General features: G+C 35.6%; 1 protein-coding gene across 2 annotated transcripts in view; it reads right to left on the reverse strand.

Moving 5' to 3' along the window:
• Positions 1–831: 831 nt before the first annotated feature.
• mocs3 (molybdenum cofactor synthesis 3) overlaps positions 832–24,244 on the reverse strand; it is a 29,952-nt gene continuing 6,539 nt past the window's right edge. The window contains 11 exon segments of one of the 2 annotated variants that reach the window (NM_200127.1): positions 832–1,055; positions 3,278–3,385; positions 6,932–7,028; positions 7,259–7,306; positions 8,250–8,413; positions 8,535–8,597; positions 13,953–14,061; positions 17,788–17,905; positions 18,007–18,081; positions 20,351–20,471; positions 21,029–21,121. In NM_200127.1, coding sequence (NP_956421.1) covers positions 898–1,055; positions 3,278–3,385; positions 6,932–7,028; positions 7,259–7,306; positions 8,250–8,413; positions 8,535–8,597; positions 13,953–14,061; positions 17,788–17,905; positions 18,007–18,081; positions 20,351–20,471; positions 21,029–21,121 — 1,154 coding nt within the window. In that variant the 3' untranslated portion in view covers positions 832–897. 2 annotated transcript variants of the gene reach the window in all.

A 24,244-nucleotide genomic window follows, 5' to 3' on the forward strand; every position in this document is an offset into this window, starting at 1 on the left:
AGTTTTTTTTTTAACTAAACACTCCTTTTATTCTTGCCAAAATAAAACATATAAGACTTTCTCCAGATTATAAGACATACTGTGAAAATTCCTAGATCTGTTAAACATCATTTGGGGAATATTTACGAAAGGAAAAAAAATCTAAGGGGCTAATAATTATGACTTTAACTGTACACACACACACACACACACACTGTATGTAGGATACATTAGTTATGAAGAGATATAACAAAGCACTTATAAAAATGCATGTGATTTGTTTCAAATGATGTCACTTCCTCTGGTGGTAAACTCTGGAAGGCATTTGCAGGCATTATGTTGCAAATGTTTAGGATACACCAATGCTACTCTACTAATTTGTTAACATGTAATTTAGATTTTTTAGAGAATTCCTCATTTATGGAATTCCTAATTCTGTCATGTCATGTCATGTAGCATTTCTTTTAAGTTAAAGAACAAAATGGTGGAGATAGTCAGCTCAGTTTTAATGTCTCTATTTCTGTCTCTTTTAGAAGTTTAAACAATTAAGTTAAACAACAAAAAAGTTAAACAATTATAAACAGAATACAATGCTTGCTCATCCCATAAAGAATGACTGCAAATCCAAATTATCATAGGGCAATGATAGTTGTACATATGAATGTAGATAACATATGCTGTATCTTTTGAAAAGCATAGCACGAAATTAAAGGTACAACATTACACTATTAGAAGAATGATTACAATTAGAAAAATCAGCATAATAATATTATTAAAATCTATTTTTAAACAGTATTTTTAAGTTAGCCGATTGATGAAGTTTTATATAAAATGAAACAATAAGAGTTTAAATGAAATGATAGACTTAACCTTTATTGTTTTCATTTATAAAATCAATACACATGTTATTATTTAGGGTCAGTACTGTGGAAAACAGTGGTCAATCTTCTTAGCCCAGGCCATCAATCCTCCACTGATGTCCTTTACCGTCATAGCTTCAACTTCTGCTCCAGACATTTTCTCCAGCAACTGAACCGCCTTCTGGGAGTCATTACCAAGTTTGCACACCACAAACACTACATAACAATAACAAGAAACAAAGAAATTATCTCAATCACTTCAATCTGCATATAAATATGATTTTTTCACCAAAGACATGAAGGTGCAAGTAAAATCTTAATAGTGATGATTTGTTATTTGTTTGTAAGCTAGTTGATATTAACACAATCTTGTATAACATTTAATAATCACATATCACCATTTACTAATACAATATTAAAATACAAAATGTGTGCTTGTTAGTTAATGCACTGAAAGTAACAAGAACAAACAATAACTTTGTTTGCATTAACTAAAATTAACACTGTAATAAAGGTATTGTTCATTGTTTGCTCTTATTAGTAAATAAAGGTTAACTAACATTAAAAGAACATTGTTTTAGTGTTATATGCTTTAAAGAAGTCAGCACACAGAAAACAGTAAAAAAATAATGAAATATTTTATTATTTTAATACAATTACTACTTTTTTGTAAAATCCTTCCTGAAATGCAAAGTTCTGATCTTGTGCTTAGTAAATAACATTTTTCATCAACACTGAATGTGCAATAGAACGGTGAAAAGTACTTAAGGTATTTAAAATTAAATTTTTTTTATAACATAACAGGCTTAGTGGTTAGCACTGTCGCCTCACAGCAAGAAGGTCACTGGTTCGAGTCCTGGCTGGGTCAGTTGGCATTTCTGTGTGGATTTAGCCTGTTCTCCCCGTGTTCGTGGGGTTTCTTCTGGATGCTCCGGTTTACCCCACAGTCCAATGACATGTGATATAGATGAATTGAATAAACTGGCCGTAGTGAATAGGTGTGAATGAGTGTGTTTGTTTAGATGTTTCCCAGTACTGGGTTGCAGCTGTAAGAGCATCCGCTGTGTAAAACATATGCTGGAAAAGTTGGTGGTTCATTCCGCTGTGACAACTCTTAATTTGAAAAAAATGAATGAAAGAATGAACATAACAGAGTCTGTCACCATTCTTGGACAAGTGCATTTATTTGTTTTCGGTTCCCTTCGTTTTATTTATTTGCATTTTGGTTGTTTATTTTTTATTCATTTTTATTTATTTCTTCTTATTATTTTTTAATCCTTACAAACTCTGAAAATCTACAAAATATTTATACATTCATATCAGAATAGTTGCTGTGTAGTAAAACTGTAAAAAAAATATATTCACATTGCTACTGTGTTTACTGCATGTTATCAGATGAATGTAGCCTTGGTGAGAAAAAGAGACTTCTTTCAGATATGTCAGTTTATTTCTGAGGTGCCAAAGTGTATTTATTCCAGTAATTTGTATGTGATAATAACGAATGGATATATCTAAAGTGAAATCAAGCTTGGACATTTCCAATGTGAGCGACAGAGCTAACCACGTTACATTTTATTACATTCTTAAACTGAATAAACTGGAATACAAGTATTTTGGAATACTTGATTCTGATTGGTCAATCAGGACATTCCAAGATATGTTATTCCAATATAACAACCACTGAAACTAATCAGACAGGCACATCTGGGTAGTCTGAATCATTGTGACTATTCTTGTGTATATTTATAAAATTATTTATAGATATTTTACATTTCACACCGCTGTTCTCGACAATTTGGTGCCAACTTATGACTGATTAATAAGTAAGTTAGTGTGAGTTGTATTCAGACATTTTTATTTCTGTCAGCTGTATGTTTATAGCAGATATTTTTTGTCTGATTAGTTAGGTTTGTGATAAGTATCCATCACATAAAGGGATATGTTGCTCTGTTATGAATATGAGTAATTGTGTAACTGTTTTTAGTTTAAGGATTTTAATTAGGAGAATTTGCTGCATCTCTTTGCAATAAAAAATCCTTTATTCATTTTTTTTTTTTTTTTTTTTTTAAATGGATTGTTCGGGATTGGATGGATCTCAGCCCAATTGAGTAACTTTAGTTAGACAGAGAAAATTAAAGACCTGTTCAAAAAGATTTAACATTTACAACACAAAATGTCAGTGAATTTAAGACTTTTTAAGGCCTAAAATGTTGTTTTGATAATTTAAGACATTTTAAGACTTTTTAAGACCTCACGGATACCCTGAAGTAATAAGTGGGATAATGTACATCTAGGTGGTTGTTTTCACAAAACACTGCCCTTCAGTCTCATAGAACCGCTGCTGATAAGCCTGTCTGGATTTATTCAGGCAGAACCACCTCCTATATGTACTTTATCCCTTACTTATATTGTTTTAAAAAATAATGTTGAGTTCTTACCTTGAACTGGAGATTGGTTGTTCAAATGTTCTTGAAGGTCACTAATAGCCTCTTTTAAGAGTGTGATGTGCTCAGGCTTTTTATCCTCTAAACTAGCAAGTGGAATGTCTGTCATGTGAGGTAAGAACATTAATTAAACATGATTTTTTCACTCTCTCACATTCTCACACCAAAAAATGCAATTAGAGACAATTCACTAAAGCTGCTCACTTGATTTTCTAAAATCTGTGTGGTCTGTGTGGGTCTTAATGCCCCAGTATAGTGAAGGGGACTCTATATACTGCTCAGTGATCGCCGTCTTTTGGATGAGACATTAAACAGAGGTCCCGACTCTGTGTGTTCGATAAAAATCAAAGGATGTCATTCGAAAAAGAGTAGGGGTTTAACCCCGGCATCCTGGCCAAATTTGCCCACTGGCCTCTGTCCATTATGGCCTCCTAACCATCCCCATTTCATAATTGGCTTCATCACTCTGTCTCCTCTCCACCAATCAGCTGGTGTGCGGTCTGGCACAATATGGCTGCCGTTGCGTCATCCAGGTAGATGCTGCACACTGGTGGTGGATGAGGAGATTCCCCCCAATGTGTAAATTGCTTTGAGTGTCTAGAAAAGTGCTATATAAATGTAAGGAATTATTATTATTATTATTATTATTATTATTATTATTAGTATTATTATTATATTGGTGCAAAATGAACACCAGTAAAAGTAACACACAGTATTAGTTTTGAGCTATTCCAACTCAAAGCAATAAGTTGCTGGCTGTAGTTCACTTGACAGACCTTCAAAAATAAACATACAACTATTTTAAATTTTGAAGTTATATTACTAAATGCATTATTTGCATTAACCTGTTTAGAAACATACAGTTGAAGTAAATATTATTAGCCCTCCAGTGAGATTGTAATTCTTAAACCTTACTTCACCAGTTCACCAATGAAATTCTTATTGTTCTTTATTAAAATCTTCTTCTTCTTAGTATTATTATATTATTATTATTATTATTATTATTATTATTATTATAGGAAACAAAAATACAAGTGTTTGCCCGCTCAACCTAATAAATGGTTGGGCCACTCTTAGCATCAACAGCTGCAATCAAATGTTTTCGATAACTTGCAGTAAGACTCACTCATCTTTGCAGAATTGTTGTAATTCAGCCACATTGGAAGATTTTTGAGCATGAACCACAGTTTTAGGTCATGCCACAACATCTCAATAAGATTCAGGTCAGGATTTTGACAAGGCCACTCTAAAGTTTTAAAGAGCCCATATTATACATGAAATAGGGTCATATCTTGGTTGTAAGGGTCTCCAACAACAGTCTAATATGCATGCAAGGTCAAAAAACATTTTCATGGTCTTATAATCTGCATTTATTTTTACCTAATTATTCCAGCGACTCCCGTATGAATCGTCCAGTGATTCATTTGTTCCCAAACCCCTCCTTAGCGTGAAGCTAATCTGCACACTACCCTCGTCCACGGAGCTCCGTTAACAAAGCAGCACGCGTCACGTTTTTAACGTGACTTTGCACGCGATAAGAGAATATAGCCAGTTAACCTGATACAGTACACACGGTTACAAGTAACAAATCACAACTAAATACATTTGCAAGCTAGAGTAAACGAGGCAACAACTTTAATCGCACGTACTTACACTTGAGAAATGGAGGAAGAAACCCATCCTGACGCCCATCAGTAAGTTACTCTTTACTGATCCTTCCTTTAACAAACGCCGATGAAGTATTCTTTGTAGCATGTAGTTTCCAGAAGTTTCCAGTAGTTTCCAACTGCTTGGTTATAATGCTGAGGTTTCATCTTTGGGTAGAGACTCAATAATATCCATCTGCATTGTGACTTCAATCGACCGGCATGTGTGTGTTTGTGGGTGTGTGTGTGTGTCTGGGTTTCTATGTCAGAGGGCATAAAATCTTCCGGGTTTGCGCATGCACGTGAATAACTTGGTTTCGTTCGTACGTCATGGTGAAACACCTAATGACTCGGTATCAAGGCGACTCGTTTGAAGCACTATGAGTCGACTCTTTTATAGATGAATCAACCGTTTTAAACACTGTACTCTTACAGATTTAAGCCTTAGCTGGATACTTCACTTCACTTAGAGCTGTGTTACACACTACATGGAGGGGAATTTTCAAAAACCCATAATATGGGCTCTTTAATTTTGTTTTTATTCAGCCTTATTGAAGTGGACTTTTTGGTGTGCTTCATATCATTGTCATGCGGCAGAACCCAAGTTCTTTCAGATTGAAGTCACTCAGATGGCCAGACATTCTCCTTCAGGATTTTTTGGTACAAAGCAGAATCCATGGTTCCATTTATCACTGCAAGTCTTCCAGGTCCTAAAGCAGCAAAACAGCCCCAGACCATCACACTACCCCCACAACAATTTATTGTTAGTACAATGTTCTTTTTCTGAAGTGAAGTTACTTTTACACCATATATAATGGAACACTTTCCAAAAGGTTCAATTGTTGTCTCTACAGTCCAGTATTTTCCCCAAAATCGTGGGGATCATAAAGATTATTTCTGTCAAAACTGGAACAAGCTTTTATATTCAATTTGCTCAGCACTGTCATGAACACTCAACTGAAGTGAGCCTTGCAGTTCTTTGGATGTTGTTGTGGGGTCTTTTGTGACCTCTTGGATGAGTTATCGCTATGTTCTTGTGTTAATTTTAGACTTTCTCCAAAAGAAGAATATAATTAAAATAAAGCTTTTAGATGTTAGAATCAGTATGTTAATTTTAACGATGTCTACAGGGTAGTGTGCTCTAAAACAGTGACAAATTGTGTTTAGAAGAAAAAAAACCAATATTAACATTCAAAGCTTGCAGTTTGTCACTTGTACCTAAATGGATAATTTTTTTCTTTTTCCATGTAAGCTCATAATTCAGTTTCATCAATTTTTGACCAATCAGATGCTCTCTAATATCTCCCTCCTCCGAGACCCCTTCATTTTCTTTTTTATTTGATGCATTTGAGCTCAACCACTCTCACTGGCAGAGCTGTGATAAAACAAAACACTACTGGCTGTTTTTTTTAAAGGGGATAAGCTACTTTATGTCCCACCCTCTCTTCATGTGTCAGTGAGGATTACATAAAAAGTAAAAAAAAATGCACATTTTAAAGCACTTCACAGGACATTTAAATGTTTAAAGCAATGACAACATATTTTTTTTACATATAGTCATACTTTAATTTCTTAATTTACTGTTTATTAAGCATGTGCAACTGTCTGACAAGTGTAAGCTGAAATATAGGATTATTTAGCAAAATATTTGACTGATACCATATACTGCGATGAACTAATTTCAGACCTAATTGTTTCTTAAACATGCAGGTGTCTTGATAAATGTAACCATTTAAGAAGAAAAAAATAATTATTGTGCAGTGAATTTGATTAACAAAACCTATAATTGCTGTTTTCTGAATAAGTGTTTAAATAACTGTTGAATTTATTTACAGTATTTAAATCAAGTACATTATAGGTAACTGGAATTAAATTACCTAAAAGTAAGTAGTAACCCTTTACTTTTTACAGTTAACTAGCAGTTTACAATAACAAAATACCTGTAGTTTAAAAAAAGCATATATTTAAAACACTGTTAAAGGAGGATCATGAGAAAGGATACGAAGCGAGTTTGACAGACGACAAATGTCCACCTCTACTTTGGGTCTAACATCAAGGAGAAGATGAGGAGTTGAATGGTCCAGAATGCCTTTATAGTCCTGCAGTCAAAGACAAATGCTTGTGTATGTAAAATTTGAGAAGGGAAACTGCATAAGTGCAAAAAGACACATCTGATCTGCTTTTTATAATAAGCAGTTGCCCATTGTTGCCCACAAAATGCTCAGTAAATAACTGGCTAAGTCTTAAGATACAATCTAAGCTAGCAAATGGAAATTTAAATACATGTTGCTCTTCACTCTGTGCCCAGAATTGTAAAAAATAACTTTACCTGCACAGAGACTCTCTGTTCTCTGCTTAGGAGATGTAGCCTTCGACACTAGAAACGAAATAAAACAGAAATAAGAGTCAATAAATCAGAGCTGTTTTTTTTTTTTTTAAATAAATAAAATGGAAACGTCAACAATTCAGAGTTTTTCTGTCAATATGGGATGCTGTGTGCATATTAATAAGGAAAAAAAATTAACAAATGATTTTAGCAAATGCCGGCAATAAAAAACAAAGAGCGAAAAAGTTAGGGGGTCTAAATACTTATTTGAATGAATATTATTACATTATATTATAATATTAACTGAATATATATATATATATATATATATATATATATATATATATATATATATATATATATATATATATATATACATACATACATACATACATACATACATACATACATACATATATATATATATATATATATATATATATATACATATATATATATATATATATATATATATATATATATATATATATATATATATATATATATATATATATATATATATATATATATATATATATGCACACACAGTATAGAAAAATGTTTTAGGCATGATGATATCAGTCTGTGGCAGTGCCAAGGTGTTATGAAGCCTAGGTTCCTCTGTGCAGTGTCAGGTGAGTTTACTGGTCATTCAAATCAGGTATTCATACTTTTGGCAGAGTGGGCAGGTATTAAGTTCTGCTGGACGATCAAATCAGCACTCCATGTAACATCGCTTAAGTAATTCGTGCAAAAACATAGCCCAGAGCAAGTATTGAGGGCTTCACGTGTTCATACTGTTCAGTAATCCAACATGTCTAGATCTTTAACATTGCAATGTGTCTCATGAATTGAATAAATCAATTTAGTTAAGTAATTGTCCCAACCTCAATATTCTTTGTCATAGTGATGCCTTGTAAATATTTAATTGCAGCAGATTATACAGTAACGCATCACTGTCACATGCAAGTGTTAGATTTAATCATCTTCAGACCTTATCAGTAGCAGCAGAGCCACAGAAGTGCTCATAGTCCTGAAGCTCCGTTATGGTGGGTTTCTCTCCACACACCACACACTCTTTCTGCCGGGAGCGCAGCCGAATGGATCGGAAACGAGTCTGCTCACCATCAAACATCAGCAGCTGCTGTGCAAATGAGCCTGAACTCACCACTTAAGGACATATTTCAATATTCCTGGCCAACAATATGACAAAAAAAAATTGCATTTAAATGTACACAGTTGTTTCAGTTTCGGATGTCATTAAGGGTGAAAAGGATACATTCTTGACCGGATGCAATTTTTAGAACTTCCAATGCTTGAAGGCAGCCCATTATTCCAGGCACTGTAATTCATCAAAACAAGTCACTTCAAAGTCAGAAAGAGCCCAGTAACTTGTAACTTGCAATTGGGGAGTTACTTAATCAAATGTATGAGTTATTGGTGCAGCAAAAAGGACACAGCAAGGCTTTCAATACAGAAAGGATACTAAGTTTGCATTTCTTAATGTCTCTTTATGCCATGCCGGCCTCTATGACTATATTTATTATAAGAATCAGCGTTAGTTACAACTAAATTTCGATTCATTTGATTTAAACATATCCAGTGTTATTAACAGAATAAAGCTAATTCTTCAGGGGAAGAATGATTTTTGACATGAAGAGCACTGATTCATTTTCTCATAGTAAAAACATACAGAAGCATCTATGTAGAACTTATGTTAATGACAAAAATCCATGTTTTGTTTTGTTTTAAAAGATTTATCTTAAGCAATTTGTTAATTAACACTGACTGAATTTTGACTGTTAATCATTATTTATGCATACATTTAGAATTGTGTTATTTTAAAGTATTACATATTATTATCTTTTATGTATTTTGTGTAATGTGCAACCAGCAACCTTCGCTCTCCCTCATGAAGCAAATACGGAAGTAACTGAAACTGCAATTCATCGAAAATCCACTAGTCCTGGCTCCATATAGAGCAAATTTCTATTAACCCTACAGTTAAAATGGCCAACTGTACATCAGGAAAAATGTTTTTACAGCCTGGTACAAAGAACGATTTTGGTAAATAGCTAATTTTACCCTTCATGACAACTATGAGGAGGTGAATTGTTTTTATAATTTCATACGTTTTGTTTATATTTAGTCTGCATAATTAAGGGTGTGGCCACTTAATATAGTCATACAGTCATCTGAAACGTTTGAGGTGCGCCTCGCCTTGACTGCATTGTAAACGAGAGCAGGCGTGCGCAGTAAGAGGAGGGCTCAAAAATTACATCAGAAGTCGGACACCTGCTGAATCTCGCTGTTCAGCCACCTGGAATCGTCACCAGTGGCGGAGATCTCGTTCGCGTTTTTTTATCGCAGACGAATGACCTCATGAAAAAATACTATGGTGATTTATAGTAAATATTATTGCATTATTTTGAACATGTTTTTTCAGTATTGGGTTATGTTTATAGTTGTTGTGATACCAGAGCAACTATAAAACTTAAATAGGCTATTTTATAACATGGTTCAAAAGCACTACAGTATACATTACTATAGTATTTTTAATATGGGAGTGGATGCAATAGAAATATCACAGTTTTTACAAAAAAAATGTTCAGAATTACAGAAGATGAACAGCTCATTAACTAAAAGGGTGTATTTAAAATATAATTCTGTATATTCAACAAACGTTAAACAAAATAAACAGCTTAAACAGCAAGAAAACTTTCAAGAAACCTAATTTGGCTACATTATAAATGAAGTAGCCATAGATGCTTTTGAGTGACGGGTCATGACAAATGTTTGTTTGACAAATAAATTCTTAGGGGGTTAATTATATTGACAAGCTTATTAGGTCTATATAAACTGCTTTTACTCCAGCCAGACTAAAATAAACAGCCCAAGACTTTCTCCAGAACAAAAACTATTAGACTGTAGGAAAAACTGTGAAAATATTCTTGGTCTATTAAACATTACTTTTGACTTCACATACATATATATATACATATGTGTGTGTGTCTTGTTTACTACACCCTTTTCACTTCTCATATGAAACCACACAAAGATGAGGCATAATGACAAAACAGTCTGATTACCTTTGTCTGAATATATGTATATATTGGATTGACTTTCATTGAATAACGCTGCATAAAAATTACAATACAAAATTCAAACAAACATACAAAAAGTGAAAATGACAACAAACAGGACTTAAAACAGAGAGAAATAAAATACTGCACACACACATCCTAATGATTTATTAGTAATATTTAGTTATATTGGATAGGTCACGTTATGTTTTACGAAGATGTGTTTTGTTTTTGTTTGTGTGTAAATCTAAATAAATAACCATATGTAATGCTCTTTATGACTTTTTTTTAATTATCAACGAAAATACAAAAAAAAAATATTTAACAAATCCAGGTATAAACCTTAGTAAAACAAGATAATAAAGTGTAATGTGTCAGTCTCATCCAATCAGCATTAAGCTGTGTCGTCAGCCAGTCGTTTCCCATCATGCTTTTGGTAACGCAGTCTTTTGAGGGCAACTGCGGCCGACTGCTCTATCCGAGGTACCCGCCTCGCGATCGCGAGAGTATTTTGGCGCACGTCAGCGTGACATCAGAGCGAGGCGAAGGCAAGGCGGACACATTTCTAACCGGCATGCATCTTGCGGTGATCACCGGTGATCGATTCTGCGCAGATTTTGGCCAAGTCAAACGAGCCTGTTGTCATATAGTGTTATGGCAGGATTTCAAATATAGGATTTTCTAACACAGACTATATTTGAGGTATTTGAAGGTAATTCGCGTTTTCCTCCTGTAGAAAAAACGACATAAGAATAATACTTAATGGCTCGATGTATTACAAGTGTTTTTAAAAGTCTAAACACTTTATTGATATAGTTTACAACCAAGCACATGAGGTCAGAACACAAACTAATTGCAGGTAATGAAGTATTAAGCGTTTCTGGCAGGGAAAACCTATCTAAGCAAAATGCTAGCAGGCGTCTGTAGCTCCACTCACGCTTCGTTTCTTAGCCCTTGTTTGGTATCCCCTGGCCGGTTCGATGACATGCAAACTAAATGGAGACAGTTGGCCACGCCAACTTATAGCTTCTTTTGCGTTCTTCAAAAACCTATGGATGACGTCACGGATACTATGTCGATACCAAGTGTGCCGCAAGCCTGCGCTTGAGTGAAGGTCTCGGCAGTTAGATCGCCCCCTGGGTGCTGGCTGCAGTACAAGTCATAAAGCCCGCCTCCTCTGTGTTAATGAAGGAGACTTGAGCCCAAATAAAAAAATTAATTACACTTGCAATAAAATGTCCCGAAAGATGGTTCTGGTTGATTAAGGCACTGATTATTGTGCTGAAATAGGTGCAGATCTTCATTTTTGTAAACAGTTTGTTTTTAGCAGTAATTTAATTATTTTTTTTTTGTCTTATTTTACCATGACAAAATGAGTTTAGCAGTAAACTATAGTTTCTGACATACATGATCTGGTGGAACACTGTTTATTCGCTAAGGTCAGGGCTTTTTTCGGGCTTTATTAGTTTACTGATACACGCCTAGCCACCCAGATAGCAAAATACACTCGGGCCAGTTCTCGCCTGCCGGAGACTTACCCCTCAGACTGACTACCTCTACTGGAACTACTCTGGAAGCCTATGGACTCACTGCCCGATTCCAGCCAGAGTCAATCGAGCCAGATGCGGCGGCCGAGCAAGTCGACGCTGCCGCATGCGAGCCGGAATCACCCCGTGATGCTGCGAGTAGGTTATGTGCGCCATGGTCCGGAGCTGGCGCGATTAAATCTTCATTATATAAAACCCTCACCTTTGTTAACGTTATTACAACCATTTGTGTTGCTATGACAGCAAACGCAGGCTACTATGTAAACGCAAAGTGTAGCACTGAGTTTAACCTTTGAATAAAAATGCAAACAGCATACATCGCAAATATTTAAATAAAGGACAAAATAAATAATAAACCTGCATTGATTGCACAAGCATTAAATAATAATAAAATTGAATGAATTTTGGACTGCACAAGAATTAAGAATTTCAATATAAAAATGACAATAAAACTGCACAATAAATGACAAATAAACTAATTTAAGTATGGGAAAAATACAGGTGATCGTTAGCAGTAATTCTCTTTATGTGTCTAAAATAATAATCTCCACGTTGATCTCCTGTAAGGTTATTTGAACTTGCTTTACAGGACATCTCTGCATTTTAAGTTTCGGCATGTTATTGAGTAATCTACTAAATTTGCTGTTATAAAACATTCTTAACACCGAATCATATATAGCCTAATAGAGCTGTAAATGTTAGATATTATGTATTTACATCATTTACTGTTGGCATTATATTTGAAAACTCCAACTAAACATTAAAATGAATGCAAATTCCTCGTTGCCAGATATAATGAAGGCATCGAATAAACCAAATGAAAACGGAGACAAAAAAAATTAAATAAATAAACAATTCAAGTGAAAAACAATTAACAATATACTAGCGATGTTGCAGCAGATGGGCATTGTATTAATACTGCAAAGTTTTTTTTTGCACAAATTGCAGGGTTGGGATGTGTAAATATCCTGTTGATATTTAGTAATCTTGCTGTATTTATCTTCTAAATGCACGATTGTTTCCGCCTGGTAAATCGTTATGGTGTGTAGGCTATATTTTGGGTTCTGTTGATGGCTAATTAAAATAAAAAAAACCTTTCCTAACATGTACGTGTTGTTTATATGTTATTGTTCATATTTTACAAGTGTTATTTCTACCCCTATGAAGATAACAAATACCAACAACCCTGTTATAAGAGAATATATTATTTGTGCTCATATTCAGGCTAGAGTGTATAAAAAAGATTTTTTCTGCAGTCCAGCATGTATTACTTTTATTAAAGTTTAACAGCTTACATCACAACGTTTTTAAACTGTATATTATTGTGTGTCTTTAAATGTAAGTGCTTCTATTTACATCAGCGAGCTTTTGTTATAGTGCAGACACTGGCAGTCAAGTGAAAAGTTCGGGGGGCGTGGTTGATTTTACATAAAGCGTTTGGTTGGAAGCTCGATTCCGCTCATTTTCGCGGCTCCTCCTCTGGCTCCATCAGACAGTCCTTCTGCGCATGTCCAGGCTCCAATTTCAGCAGTCTTTTGTGACAGTTTGTGCCCGTCAAGCAGGCATTTTGCCCTCAAGGCGTTCAATAGTAAAAAGGGCTGTCGCGTCGTCCATATTTTTTACAGTCATTGGTCGATACCTTTTACAGTTTATGCTAATGTTGCTATTTGAAAAAAAATATCTGCAAAGTTCAAAACAATATGATAAACTATAAAATTATAAAAGTTTTACATCCCAAAAGAAAGAAGTCTGAGATGAGTCATCAGTAGTTCCTGCCTTTCTTCTTGCACATTAAACAGTTTTTGGAAAAGGAGGGAGCTCTCAGATTTCCCTCAAAAAAATCATTTTAATTTTGTTTCAAAGACGAAGGAAAATATCAAGGGGTACAACCAACATGACAGTGAGTAATTAATAACATAGTATTCATTATTCGGTGAACTAACTCTCTAAGGTTTAAATGGATTGTGTATGTGTAACATAATCTAGTTTTAACTGGAAAAATCAACAGTAAAAAATAATCATAAAGATCTGTAACTTTATAATGATATGCAGGAGAGGCAGACTGACCGACTCCCAGAACGCCTCCATCGGAGCAGTTAGTGACGGTCTCAGGAGGAGGAGGAATGGGGTACAAACATCGGTAACATGGTCCTCCTCTGTAGTTGTACACAGTGAGCTACAAGAAAAAAAATTTACATGAGTAAAAGCTCACCATTCAAGATAGTTTAAAAGTGATCAATGTTGATTAAAACTTTTTTTTTTCAGTATATTGTGTATCGAGTACTGGATTATTTAGCATGTCGTCATATTTATCATCAATATCACACATCCATTTTACAAATTTTACAGACGTGTATAGTTTCCTCTTAAGAAAAAACAGCACAAGCACACTGTTGATGCAAAATAAGTCATTAAAACCTATTACACCCCTTTATGCTTATATGAAAAATCAAAGATTTATGTCGATTATACATTGAACTAAAGCTGCGTTAACTAAACTAACTTTAAAAAGAGACATTTGTACAATTATGAATGAATAATGTAATCATAACTGTTAAATGAAGGGCTATACCATTTCACTTAGCAGCACTAACATATCACTTAGCACTTGTGTCACTTAAAGTTGCAGTAGGTAAGTATTTTCAGAAACATATTTTGTTGTGCTGGTTGAAAGTCTCTGCAAATTCCAATAGTAAAGATTAAAGTAAATGGTCTAAATGTATTTATATGTATTTTTATATTTTATTATTATTTTATATGATATAAATGTGTCAAACTAAAAGACTTTGACTTGAACAATCTCTTTATTTACAACCACTTTTTTTTAACACATTAATGAAAAATCACAAAAAGGATAAAAAAAAGGAAAATAAATATATATATAAGAGCTGGTTAACTCAATCATTCATCAATCCAACAAGTATTTCTAAACAATAATTTTTACCAACTTCCACAGGCATTGATTAATACACCATTTAGATCTAAAAGTGTCCACTTAACAAACTTATAATATGCATATTCTATATTAATATGTCATTTAATAAGTCCCCCCCACCCCCCAAAAAAAACATCAGTCAAACCCAGACCTGTCAGTTTCCTTTTCTGTGACAGCCAAATAGCCAATTTTGCTTTTCCAAAAATAATATTTCATAAAATATAGACTTGTATCTTGTTTCTGTTGTACTTAGGCCCATAAATAAAAAGACTGTGCATAAAAACATCTACCAACATTTGACAGTATCCATTTAGTTGATAAAAGAACATTTGTAATGCAGAGCAGGGGTGCTCAATCCTGTTTCTGGAGATCTACCTTCCTGCAGATTTCAGTTGCTACCCATATCACACAGACCTGCCTGTAATTAGCACGTGGTGTTCAGGTCCTAATTAATTTGTTCAGGTGTGTTTGATATGGGTAGCAACTGAAATCTGCAGGAAGGTAGATCTCCAGGAATAGGATTGAGCACCCCTGATCTAGAGCAATTTAAAAATAAGTAAATCCACATTGCAAAAAGGACACCCTTCCCTCACCTGTGGATCAATGTGTGCTCTGTGTCTGTTTGTGGCTATTATACCATGCACTATCCTCCACTGAAGGTCTCCAGACCTTTTTTCAAAGGGAGGTTTGTACAGGGTCCTCCAGCAACTTGTGTGGGAGGAATCTGGTCCAAAAAGAGTCAGGCACTTTGATTTCGTCAGGCTTTCAAGCATGTGGAAATGCACTACTTTTACACAAAGAGTATTCAGAGTTTTTTCCCCTGCATCTTCAAAAATACTTGGCTAAGGTGTTCTAAAAGAGAGAAGTACTCTTGTCTCCTGCCATTCCCCTGTATCTGCTGAAAGAATCAACTCTGGACAGAAGCGTCCTCCTACGAAGTCAATCTTAATGTCCATTGGAAAATTCTCCCGCATTTTAATCAACAGTCTCTCAGACACCCGAACTGATCTCATGCCCAGCATTTAACTATTGGCCATCAGGTCCATAGCAGAATTAAAAAGGAGTGGTTCATCTCTCGACCAGAGGCCCTGTATACTTCCAAGTTCTCTTGAAACCTTAAATTGTGACCATGTTCCTCAGCAGTGATCTGTAAAAAGCTTTTAGACCAGTTAAATTCAGCTTGTTAGTGTGCATTAAAAATAAGTGACGATCCAGATGTTACCAGCTTTCTTTAAGAGTGCACAGGCAACTCCGACCCAACACACGTCCTTCCTATAAAGCAACCTCTAAGCCGTCTGAAGTCTAAAGGCTTCAACTCTGGATCCAATATCCGCAAGTCCTTGTCCACCTTCCTGGATAGGCAAGTATAAAACTGATGCCACTCAGCCAGTGTTGTCCTGACCAGAAAAAGTCTGGTCAAAAATGAGTTGTTTTTGGATACTTGCCACCAGGTACTTGGGGCGCTCTAAAATCCTCAATATATGCCAAAGAATTGAGGCCACCAAGTTGTTGCATATCGATACTCTCCTCCTATAGGAAAGCTGGGGTAGCAACCATCTCAAGCGAGACAACCTCGCACACACTTTCACCACAAGCCCCACCCAATTTTGTTTTATAAAACCATCAGTGCCTAAAAAAAAACCCTAGATTTTTGTAACCCATTTTGCCTAACTGCAAATTACCCGGGAGCATAGGACGATTAGTAGCTTAACCACACCATAGAGCATTACTTTTACTTCAGTTCATTCTTGCAGATGATCAAGAAATTTGCTAGAAATTATAGATTTTTATTCGAAATTGTAGTATTATAAAGTTGTCTAACTGTCTAAGTTTTTCTAAATGTCTCTAATAACATGATCTAGTAAATTGTCTACTGTCATCTTCATAGTGCGCATTCATGTTTTAGGAGGTGTGGCTTTGGATGGCGGAGAAGGGACTGTGTTTTCAAAGCTATTTTGCTAACGGATAGCATTTTGGCAGATCACCCACTGCACCTTTAAAAACATAAAAAGAAAATATTTAAGTCCAAAAGCAAGTCTTGTGACAACCTTTAGGAACTGCACGATCTGATCTGATTTTGGGAATCGCTGATTCTGAAGACACTGAAGATCACTCTGCATAAAAATGGTACACCCTAACTATTCCTGTGAAACACTATATACACACAAAATAAATTTAAATATATATATATATAAACAGATTTTATTCTAGTCAAATTAAAAGAAAAATACTTTTACCAGAAAAAAATTATAACTGGAAACACTGTGGGGGGAGTGAATAACCAGAACTCTCCTCCTCCCTCAATACCATACTTGAGATACATCAATACTTCCCTTGAGCAAGGCACCAAAATCCCCAACTGCTCCTTGGGCAGCTCACTGAGGGGGGAGGAGATTTCTAATTATTCTTTGTTTTGTCTGTTAACACTTTGTATAATAGGTCACTTTGCATAAGGGTGTCTGCTAAATGTAAGTTCACCGTGAAAAATGTTTTCGCTCTATTAAACATCCCTAGGAAAATATTTGTAAACGAATTGAAATTTCACAGGAGGCTAATAATAAATAAATTACCAATGTTTGGACTCTGGAATTGCTTTTAGTTCAGAGCCACAAAACTAACTTTAAAACAAGCAGTTCATGTTCACAATGCTTCATTCGACTTCAACACGTGCAGTTGCTCAAGGCACGTGCCTTTACTCACCTGTAAAGTGCAGTAATGGTTACAAACAATTCTGTTGTAATCAGTATCTATACATCATAATAATGACACCCTTTCTGCCTCCTTTAGTTATTCTAATGTCGGTTGCACGCTGGATGAAAAAGTAGTGCTGCACTGTGTTTAAAGCATCTGACACTTTAAAATTACTAGGACCTTAAATTAAATCTACAACTTTAAATGAACCCTGCAAGAGCCAGTAGAGATTTCGCTGGCTGCAGCTATGATAAAGATAATGAAGAGATCTCTCACCTGTCCTTCCATTCGTAAGGCACTTGCTGACACTAAAGGCCTGCTGGTCAGAACACAGGCATCATTCACGAGGTACCGTGTGGGAACATTGTCTGAACAGTCTGCCACAATGTCATACATAAGACGAACAGTCAAGGAGACAAAGAAGTCAAACTTGCACTAAACACAAAACTGTAGAAAGTAAATTAACACTCATCAGCAATTAACCAGAGTGGATACTGTTGGATGAGTTGTATGGCATTCTCTCTGGACAGCTGGAGGTGATAGGGAACACACTGTACAGTGGAGTTCATTCTGGAAGAGAACAGCTAGTCAACTCTCATCTATTCACCTGTGTCTTAAAGAGATAGTTCACCCAAAAATATATAGCAGTTTAGTTAATTTAGTCATACTCAGGCCATGAAAAATGTTGATTTTTTTTCAGTAGCTGAATCCGTAGGCCTTGGTGATTCATATAACATTTGGTGATTTGTCTAACTCAAGTCAATACGCTTATTTCACACGACAGCGATTTTAAAACACGAAAGCGAGGCTGCGGTGGAAAGAAAACCGGAAGTATAGGATCAGCACTGTAAACATTGCAACAACATGCTGTTGACTACAAACCTCCAGCTGTTGCTGTGATTTCAAAATGCAGAAATGGTGTAAACATCACTTTAACATGATTAAGTTAAGCTTAATTTAAACAGTTAAAAGCTTATTATGCATTAAATAACATCACAATTGCTTTACAAATAATACACTTTTCAATTCATCACACTAGGTAAACACCTTGGGGACGCTTCTTAGCTTCAGACCATGTATCCTGGTGAGCGATAAAACACTTAAATGTCCTCTATGGCACACCCCCGTGTTGTCTGTAATATAGTTGTACCGGTACTGAATTTTTAAAAACCTTCATTTCCCACAAACATTTAAGCGACGTTGAGTGCACTCATAAACACAGCTGATTTGTCATTCTATTCAACAGTGCTCATCAGAAATTACTGTGATTGGCTGTGATCATCAGTTCACCACTCTTCATGAAATGAAAACACACATAGACCTACATTGGAGCGTTTTAAAGCCGTGAAGATCAGTCGATTGATCAGCGGATCGCTCGTCTGTGTTTGCACTCAGTAAACATCGGTGAAGTGTGGTGAACTGTGATGACCTTCACGGCCAATCACAGTCATTTCTGTTGAGCATGTGAACACAATGGCAAATCAGCGCTTTTTAAGAACACCATAAACAGTGCCTTAAATGTTAATGGGAAATTGATGTTTTTTTTTTTTTTACATTTCAGTACCAAAATTTTGTATCGTGACAAGTCTAATATAGTGAAATAGTTAATTAACTTGAGTTTTATGAATGGCATCTAAATAGTGTGTTTGGGAAAGAAAATGTTAGCTAAGTAGTGCCATTTCCTTTAACTCCAATATCCCTTTTTATTTTTACTATCCATTTAGAACCGGAGGTCACGTTAGCCGAATATTTTCCGTCATTGACGGATTTTTTTCAGCAGTGATGGAAAAATTTGAAGGTGATCGCAGAGGGGTGAAGCCACGGCCCTGGTGCTGAAGGAGCGCATGCTGCAGTATTTTTTCCTGGTGAAACGAGTGCTTGCAAGACCGGGAAATCCCACAATTAGAAAATCCAGCAAGCTTCTGATCACTTCCTTAGGAGAAATGTTTCCTAACTACAAAACTCTGGCTGAAGAGGCGCTACACAGATAGCAGGTAGTAAGCCCTTCGGCGCCTCCGGCTACGACTCAGCATCGGTACCATACCGAGTATGGCTCATAGCTCGCTCCCGCACATGCGTTTGTGATGCGGCTGTAAAGCACTGGCCTGATTCCTGTTAACCTTATGGCCCGAGACGGTCTGTAGAGTCCGGGACGCTTCTGGCAACAAAACTGTCACGAAAAGTCCACTTTCCGAGGCAGGCACAGAATTTAATGACAACTGCCTCTGCATCAGTTTCTCTTGATGCATTTGATTACGGACAGGCAAGCACCCAGTTCAGGTCGACGCAGGAGGAAGATATGAATTAAGGCAGATATGAGTTTTTGTTCATTTGTCAAATAAATAAATGAATAATTTAGCCTATATGCTCTTCGTGCAAGTTCATTATTCCAATATGAATGAAAAAAGCGATTAGAAAATATGCAAATTAATTGACGGTCAATAATAGGTAGGTTATGACAGAATTTTTACAACACTCTCCGTCAAAATAACGGACAATGACAAAGTCTAACGCGACCTCTGTTCAGAACGGACCTTCAGGTCACTCTGAAGGTGGTGAAATTATAAATTTGTGTCACTTTCTCTTACAGAACATTCCTGTGTGACTCATGCCGTACTTCCAGGTTTCTTCCCACCACAGCACCGCATCGCTGTTTAAAATGGCGGCCCCCATTTTGACTTTATTATAGTGAATCACAAAGGACTATTGATTCAGCTAAAAATCTTTTTTAGGGTTCTACAGAAGACATATTGGATGATCTGAGGGTAAATTATCTGTATTTTCTTTTATTGAGTGAACTATCCCTTTTAAAATATTTTACGAGGGAGTGAGACAATACCTGCTAATGGCCTGAGCGGCAGACAATGCTTTTGGCTGACCTTGAGTAAGTTCTGTGTGAAGCACCTGTCTGTGCAGGTTACTCAGTTCCACCACATCATAGTCCAACAAACCCAAGCGTCCTAAATACACATTAACAACGACAAATTGTTTCACTGTATGCATCACAAACCACAGATTCAGTCTGCATTGCTTCTATTTTAAGCATTTAGACAGTTAACCTTTTTGTAACTAGTTTTATATGTTTTTCTTTTAAATTAAACAGAACTACTATCACATCTTTATTAAATGCATCATTTGATTGTTAGACACTACCATTGAACAAAAAGGTCTGAAAAGGAGGTAGATTAAGGCACATTGTTTGTGTTGCTGTGCCATTGATCAATGAAAAGTTGGTCTTAAGTCAATAGCGCAGTTTTTTTTTTATTTTTTATTTTTTTATTTATGATGTTATGATTGGCATATGAACCTATGCGGGTCCAAAATGTGTATACAGAGCTTTTTACATACACCGTGATGCACAGTAGCAGACAAATATCTTAAAATATGAAAAATGAAAGTATTTAAAATGTAAAAGATAATTAAAAGGTTAAAAGAACTATGAATAATTTATCTACATACTTTTTTACTGCCACTGACTACCAGTAAAACATACTTTTATGTTTACCAACTACTTTACCTATTCCAGCTGCAGCAAGATACTGTGCAAGAGGACAGCCTAATCCTCCACATCCCACAACAAGAACAGATATATTACTAATTGCAATCTGCCCTGTGGAGAAAATAAAAAAGGTTAGGAAAAAACATACAGAATAAAGGTTAAAAGTGCACTTTAAATGCTTTTGTGCAAGACCGGTGTCAGACTGACACCCAAAACACACTTGCAGCCAATAGTGTGTCTAGTCATGATGATGGAGCTATTAAAACGGGGTGTCGTCCTGTTGGATTATGGGTGTGTTTCTTTTGTGCTTTAAATATAACAGTTTTTTTTTTGTGTAGTCACGATACTGAATTTCGGTACCAATAGGTACTGGAATTTCAAAAATTCGCATTTCACTTTGCCTCTCACTTTTTAAACGCTGTTGAGCGCGTTCTTAAACACCCCTGATTTACCATTGTGTTCACATGCTCAACAGAAATGACTGTGATTGGTCGTGAAGGTCATCACCGTTGTTTACTAAGTGCAAACACAGATACAGATGCTGGAGCTGTTTAAAGCGGCAAAGATCAGCTGGTTTGTTTATGAGCTAACATTCAAGTAATCCACTGATAGATCAACAGATTTTCATGGCTTTAAACTGTTCAAGTGTCTCTGTATCTGTGTTACAGTGGTGAACTAATGAGCTTCACGGCCAATCACAGTCATTTTTGTTGAGCATGTGAACACAATGGTAAATCAGCAATGTTTCAGAACGCACTCAACAACGCTTAAAAGGTCATGAAACACCAAAACACATTTTTGAACTGTTGACAGTCATATATTTGTCCCACGCTGCTGTAAACAATATTAGGACACATATATTTCACAAAAAAGTAAAAATTGGTGTTTTTTGCGTTATTTCAAGCAAATTCGTTCTTCCGGTTTGAAACAAATTTTTTTAAGCTGGGTCACGCTGATTAGATCCTTGTGTGTAATCCAGCGTGTAGACTGGATGTCTGTACTAGCGAGTGCATCGTGATGTCTCTGAGTGTACAGCATTAATTCATGAGAAAGACTAGGTTCAAACCAATCAGTGAGTGTGTGCGGTGCAACTTTATTAATATGCATGATAGCTTTGAAGACAGTTTTTACCTGTTACAGTGTTCAGACAGAAGAGAGACGACACATTGTGTTGCCAAAACCAGTGGAAAAAGAAGAATTGCTTGGCTCATCAAGTGTTGCGTTTATAAATTTGCTGCAACGAAGGTTTTGATTTTATTTCCCACTATGAGAGCGCAGCTGGACTCACGTGTGGATTACAGTGCACACGACATGGCAGAAATAACTTTGTAAGGAACATTTTTTACCCGAGAGCTTTTCGCATCTGGAAATGAAATCTGGATTTGCCACACGTCTTTTAAAAAAAGACGCAGTTCCAGTTGATGTTTATTTTCCTGTCTCTACATATTTGATAAGTAAGCAATCAGTGGTCTTTATTTATTCAGATGGTAGAGTTAGCTCATATCATCCTCAGTACTCTTTCAGTGTTTAAAGACATACTTTAGTCAAAATTATTTCTAAGTTAGGTTTACAGTACGTTAATACACTAAAACATTATGGACTGAAAGATACACTGTAAATGCTACTCTCCGAGTGTAAACATGTAAACACCTTAATCAAACTATTACCATCGTGTAGGATTTTTGTTGCATTGTGTGACAGGAATATCTATACACACACGACTTTCTGACGCTACCTAGCGAGTGCATCTAAGTTACAGAGAAATTCTCCCATTCGCTGTGTGGTATCAAACATTACATTAAAATTAAACTCTTCCAGCAGTTCCTTGAATCAAATATCTCGTTTGTCACAGGGGCCATGCATGAAATGTCCCTGAATGAAAGTGCCAAACTGCAGTTAAAGTCCACCATTTAATAATTTGGCAAATAATTTGATTACTGATGTACATGTAAATGCAGTCACTGCCTTACTCATCTGCGTTTGTGTGTTTGTTTTGCCTCTGTGCAATGTTTTATGCAAATGTTTATGCACCTTCCCTCTTTCCCTCACGACACCCCCACCTAAACAGAGCTGGAAACACCCACTTTACTGCCTTTTTCCAAACTAGAGGTGTAAAAACACCTCGCTAAAACAGGGGGATTTCGTGGCACTTTAAAAGTAAGCCGGAAATGGACGTTTTTAAAATTTCAGTACTGATTGGTACCGAAATTCTGTATAATGACAACACTAGTTTTAACAAATAACAACAAAAAAGAAATTGTTTAGTGCACTTTTAAAGGGCACTGATCACGCAAGATCAACTTTTTAAAGCTATTTGGACAGAAATGTGTGTAGGAACATTGTGTACACAGCCATAGAGTTGTATAAACACATCAAGTCTTTTTTAACAGTCTAAAATTAAATCAGAATCCAAAGCCCAGCAATTTTAAGGCCAAGCTTACCATGATGTAGCACTGCAGTTAAACTGGCCCACTTTTGACATGTGCGTATTACCTATTTTATTAAAATTGGTACACTTGCATTTTTTACCAAATTTTGATCTAACTCTCATACAAATCAAGTAAATTGCTATGCAAATCATAATCACTCGAATTACCACAGCCGCATAGCACCAGTGTCAGTCAGCATAGTGAAGTCCCAGTTGGGGAAGTTAAATCATGTTTTTTTGGACAGTAGCTATAATAGATATCATTATATGGAACAAAATCAATGCCAAAAGTCTTGAATTAAAAAGCTTGTTGAATAGCACAAACTGAAAAAAATAATACACCTTATTAACAAGTTCTTGCATTTTAATGACTTGAATTCCAGGGTTTGTATTTTTAGGTCCTGAAATTTAACATAGCTGTTTATTTAAGCTGTGAATATTTCAATGAAAAATATTTCAAACACGTTTTCATACTTAAAACTTCAACAATTCATATTCAATTTTCAGATTTCACTTACAAAATATTCAATACCCTTTAAAATACGATGTATAATTTTCAAAGGGTAATTTCAGTTCATTTTATTTCAGTTCAAATATTCGCTTCCATAAATTCAGTGGTTCAAATTCGACTGTTAAAATTCAACATTACATCCGGGAACTGCAGGAGAAGCAATAGATTGCAGATTGAAGAACGCCAGCTGCTCTAGCTTTCACCAGCAGGTAGAGATGGAATAATGTAAGATTTTTTAACCCAGTAAACAGGTGAGAAAAAAGCTAATAAAGGCAAAAAAAATAGAATTCAATAT

Source organism: Danio rerio, chromosome 17 (assembly GCF_049306965.1).
Source record: "Danio rerio strain Tuebingen ecotype United States chromosome 17, GRCz12tu, whole genome shotgun sequence".
Taxonomy (NCBI): Eukaryota; Metazoa; Chordata; class Actinopteri; order Cypriniformes; family Danionidae; genus Danio; species Danio rerio.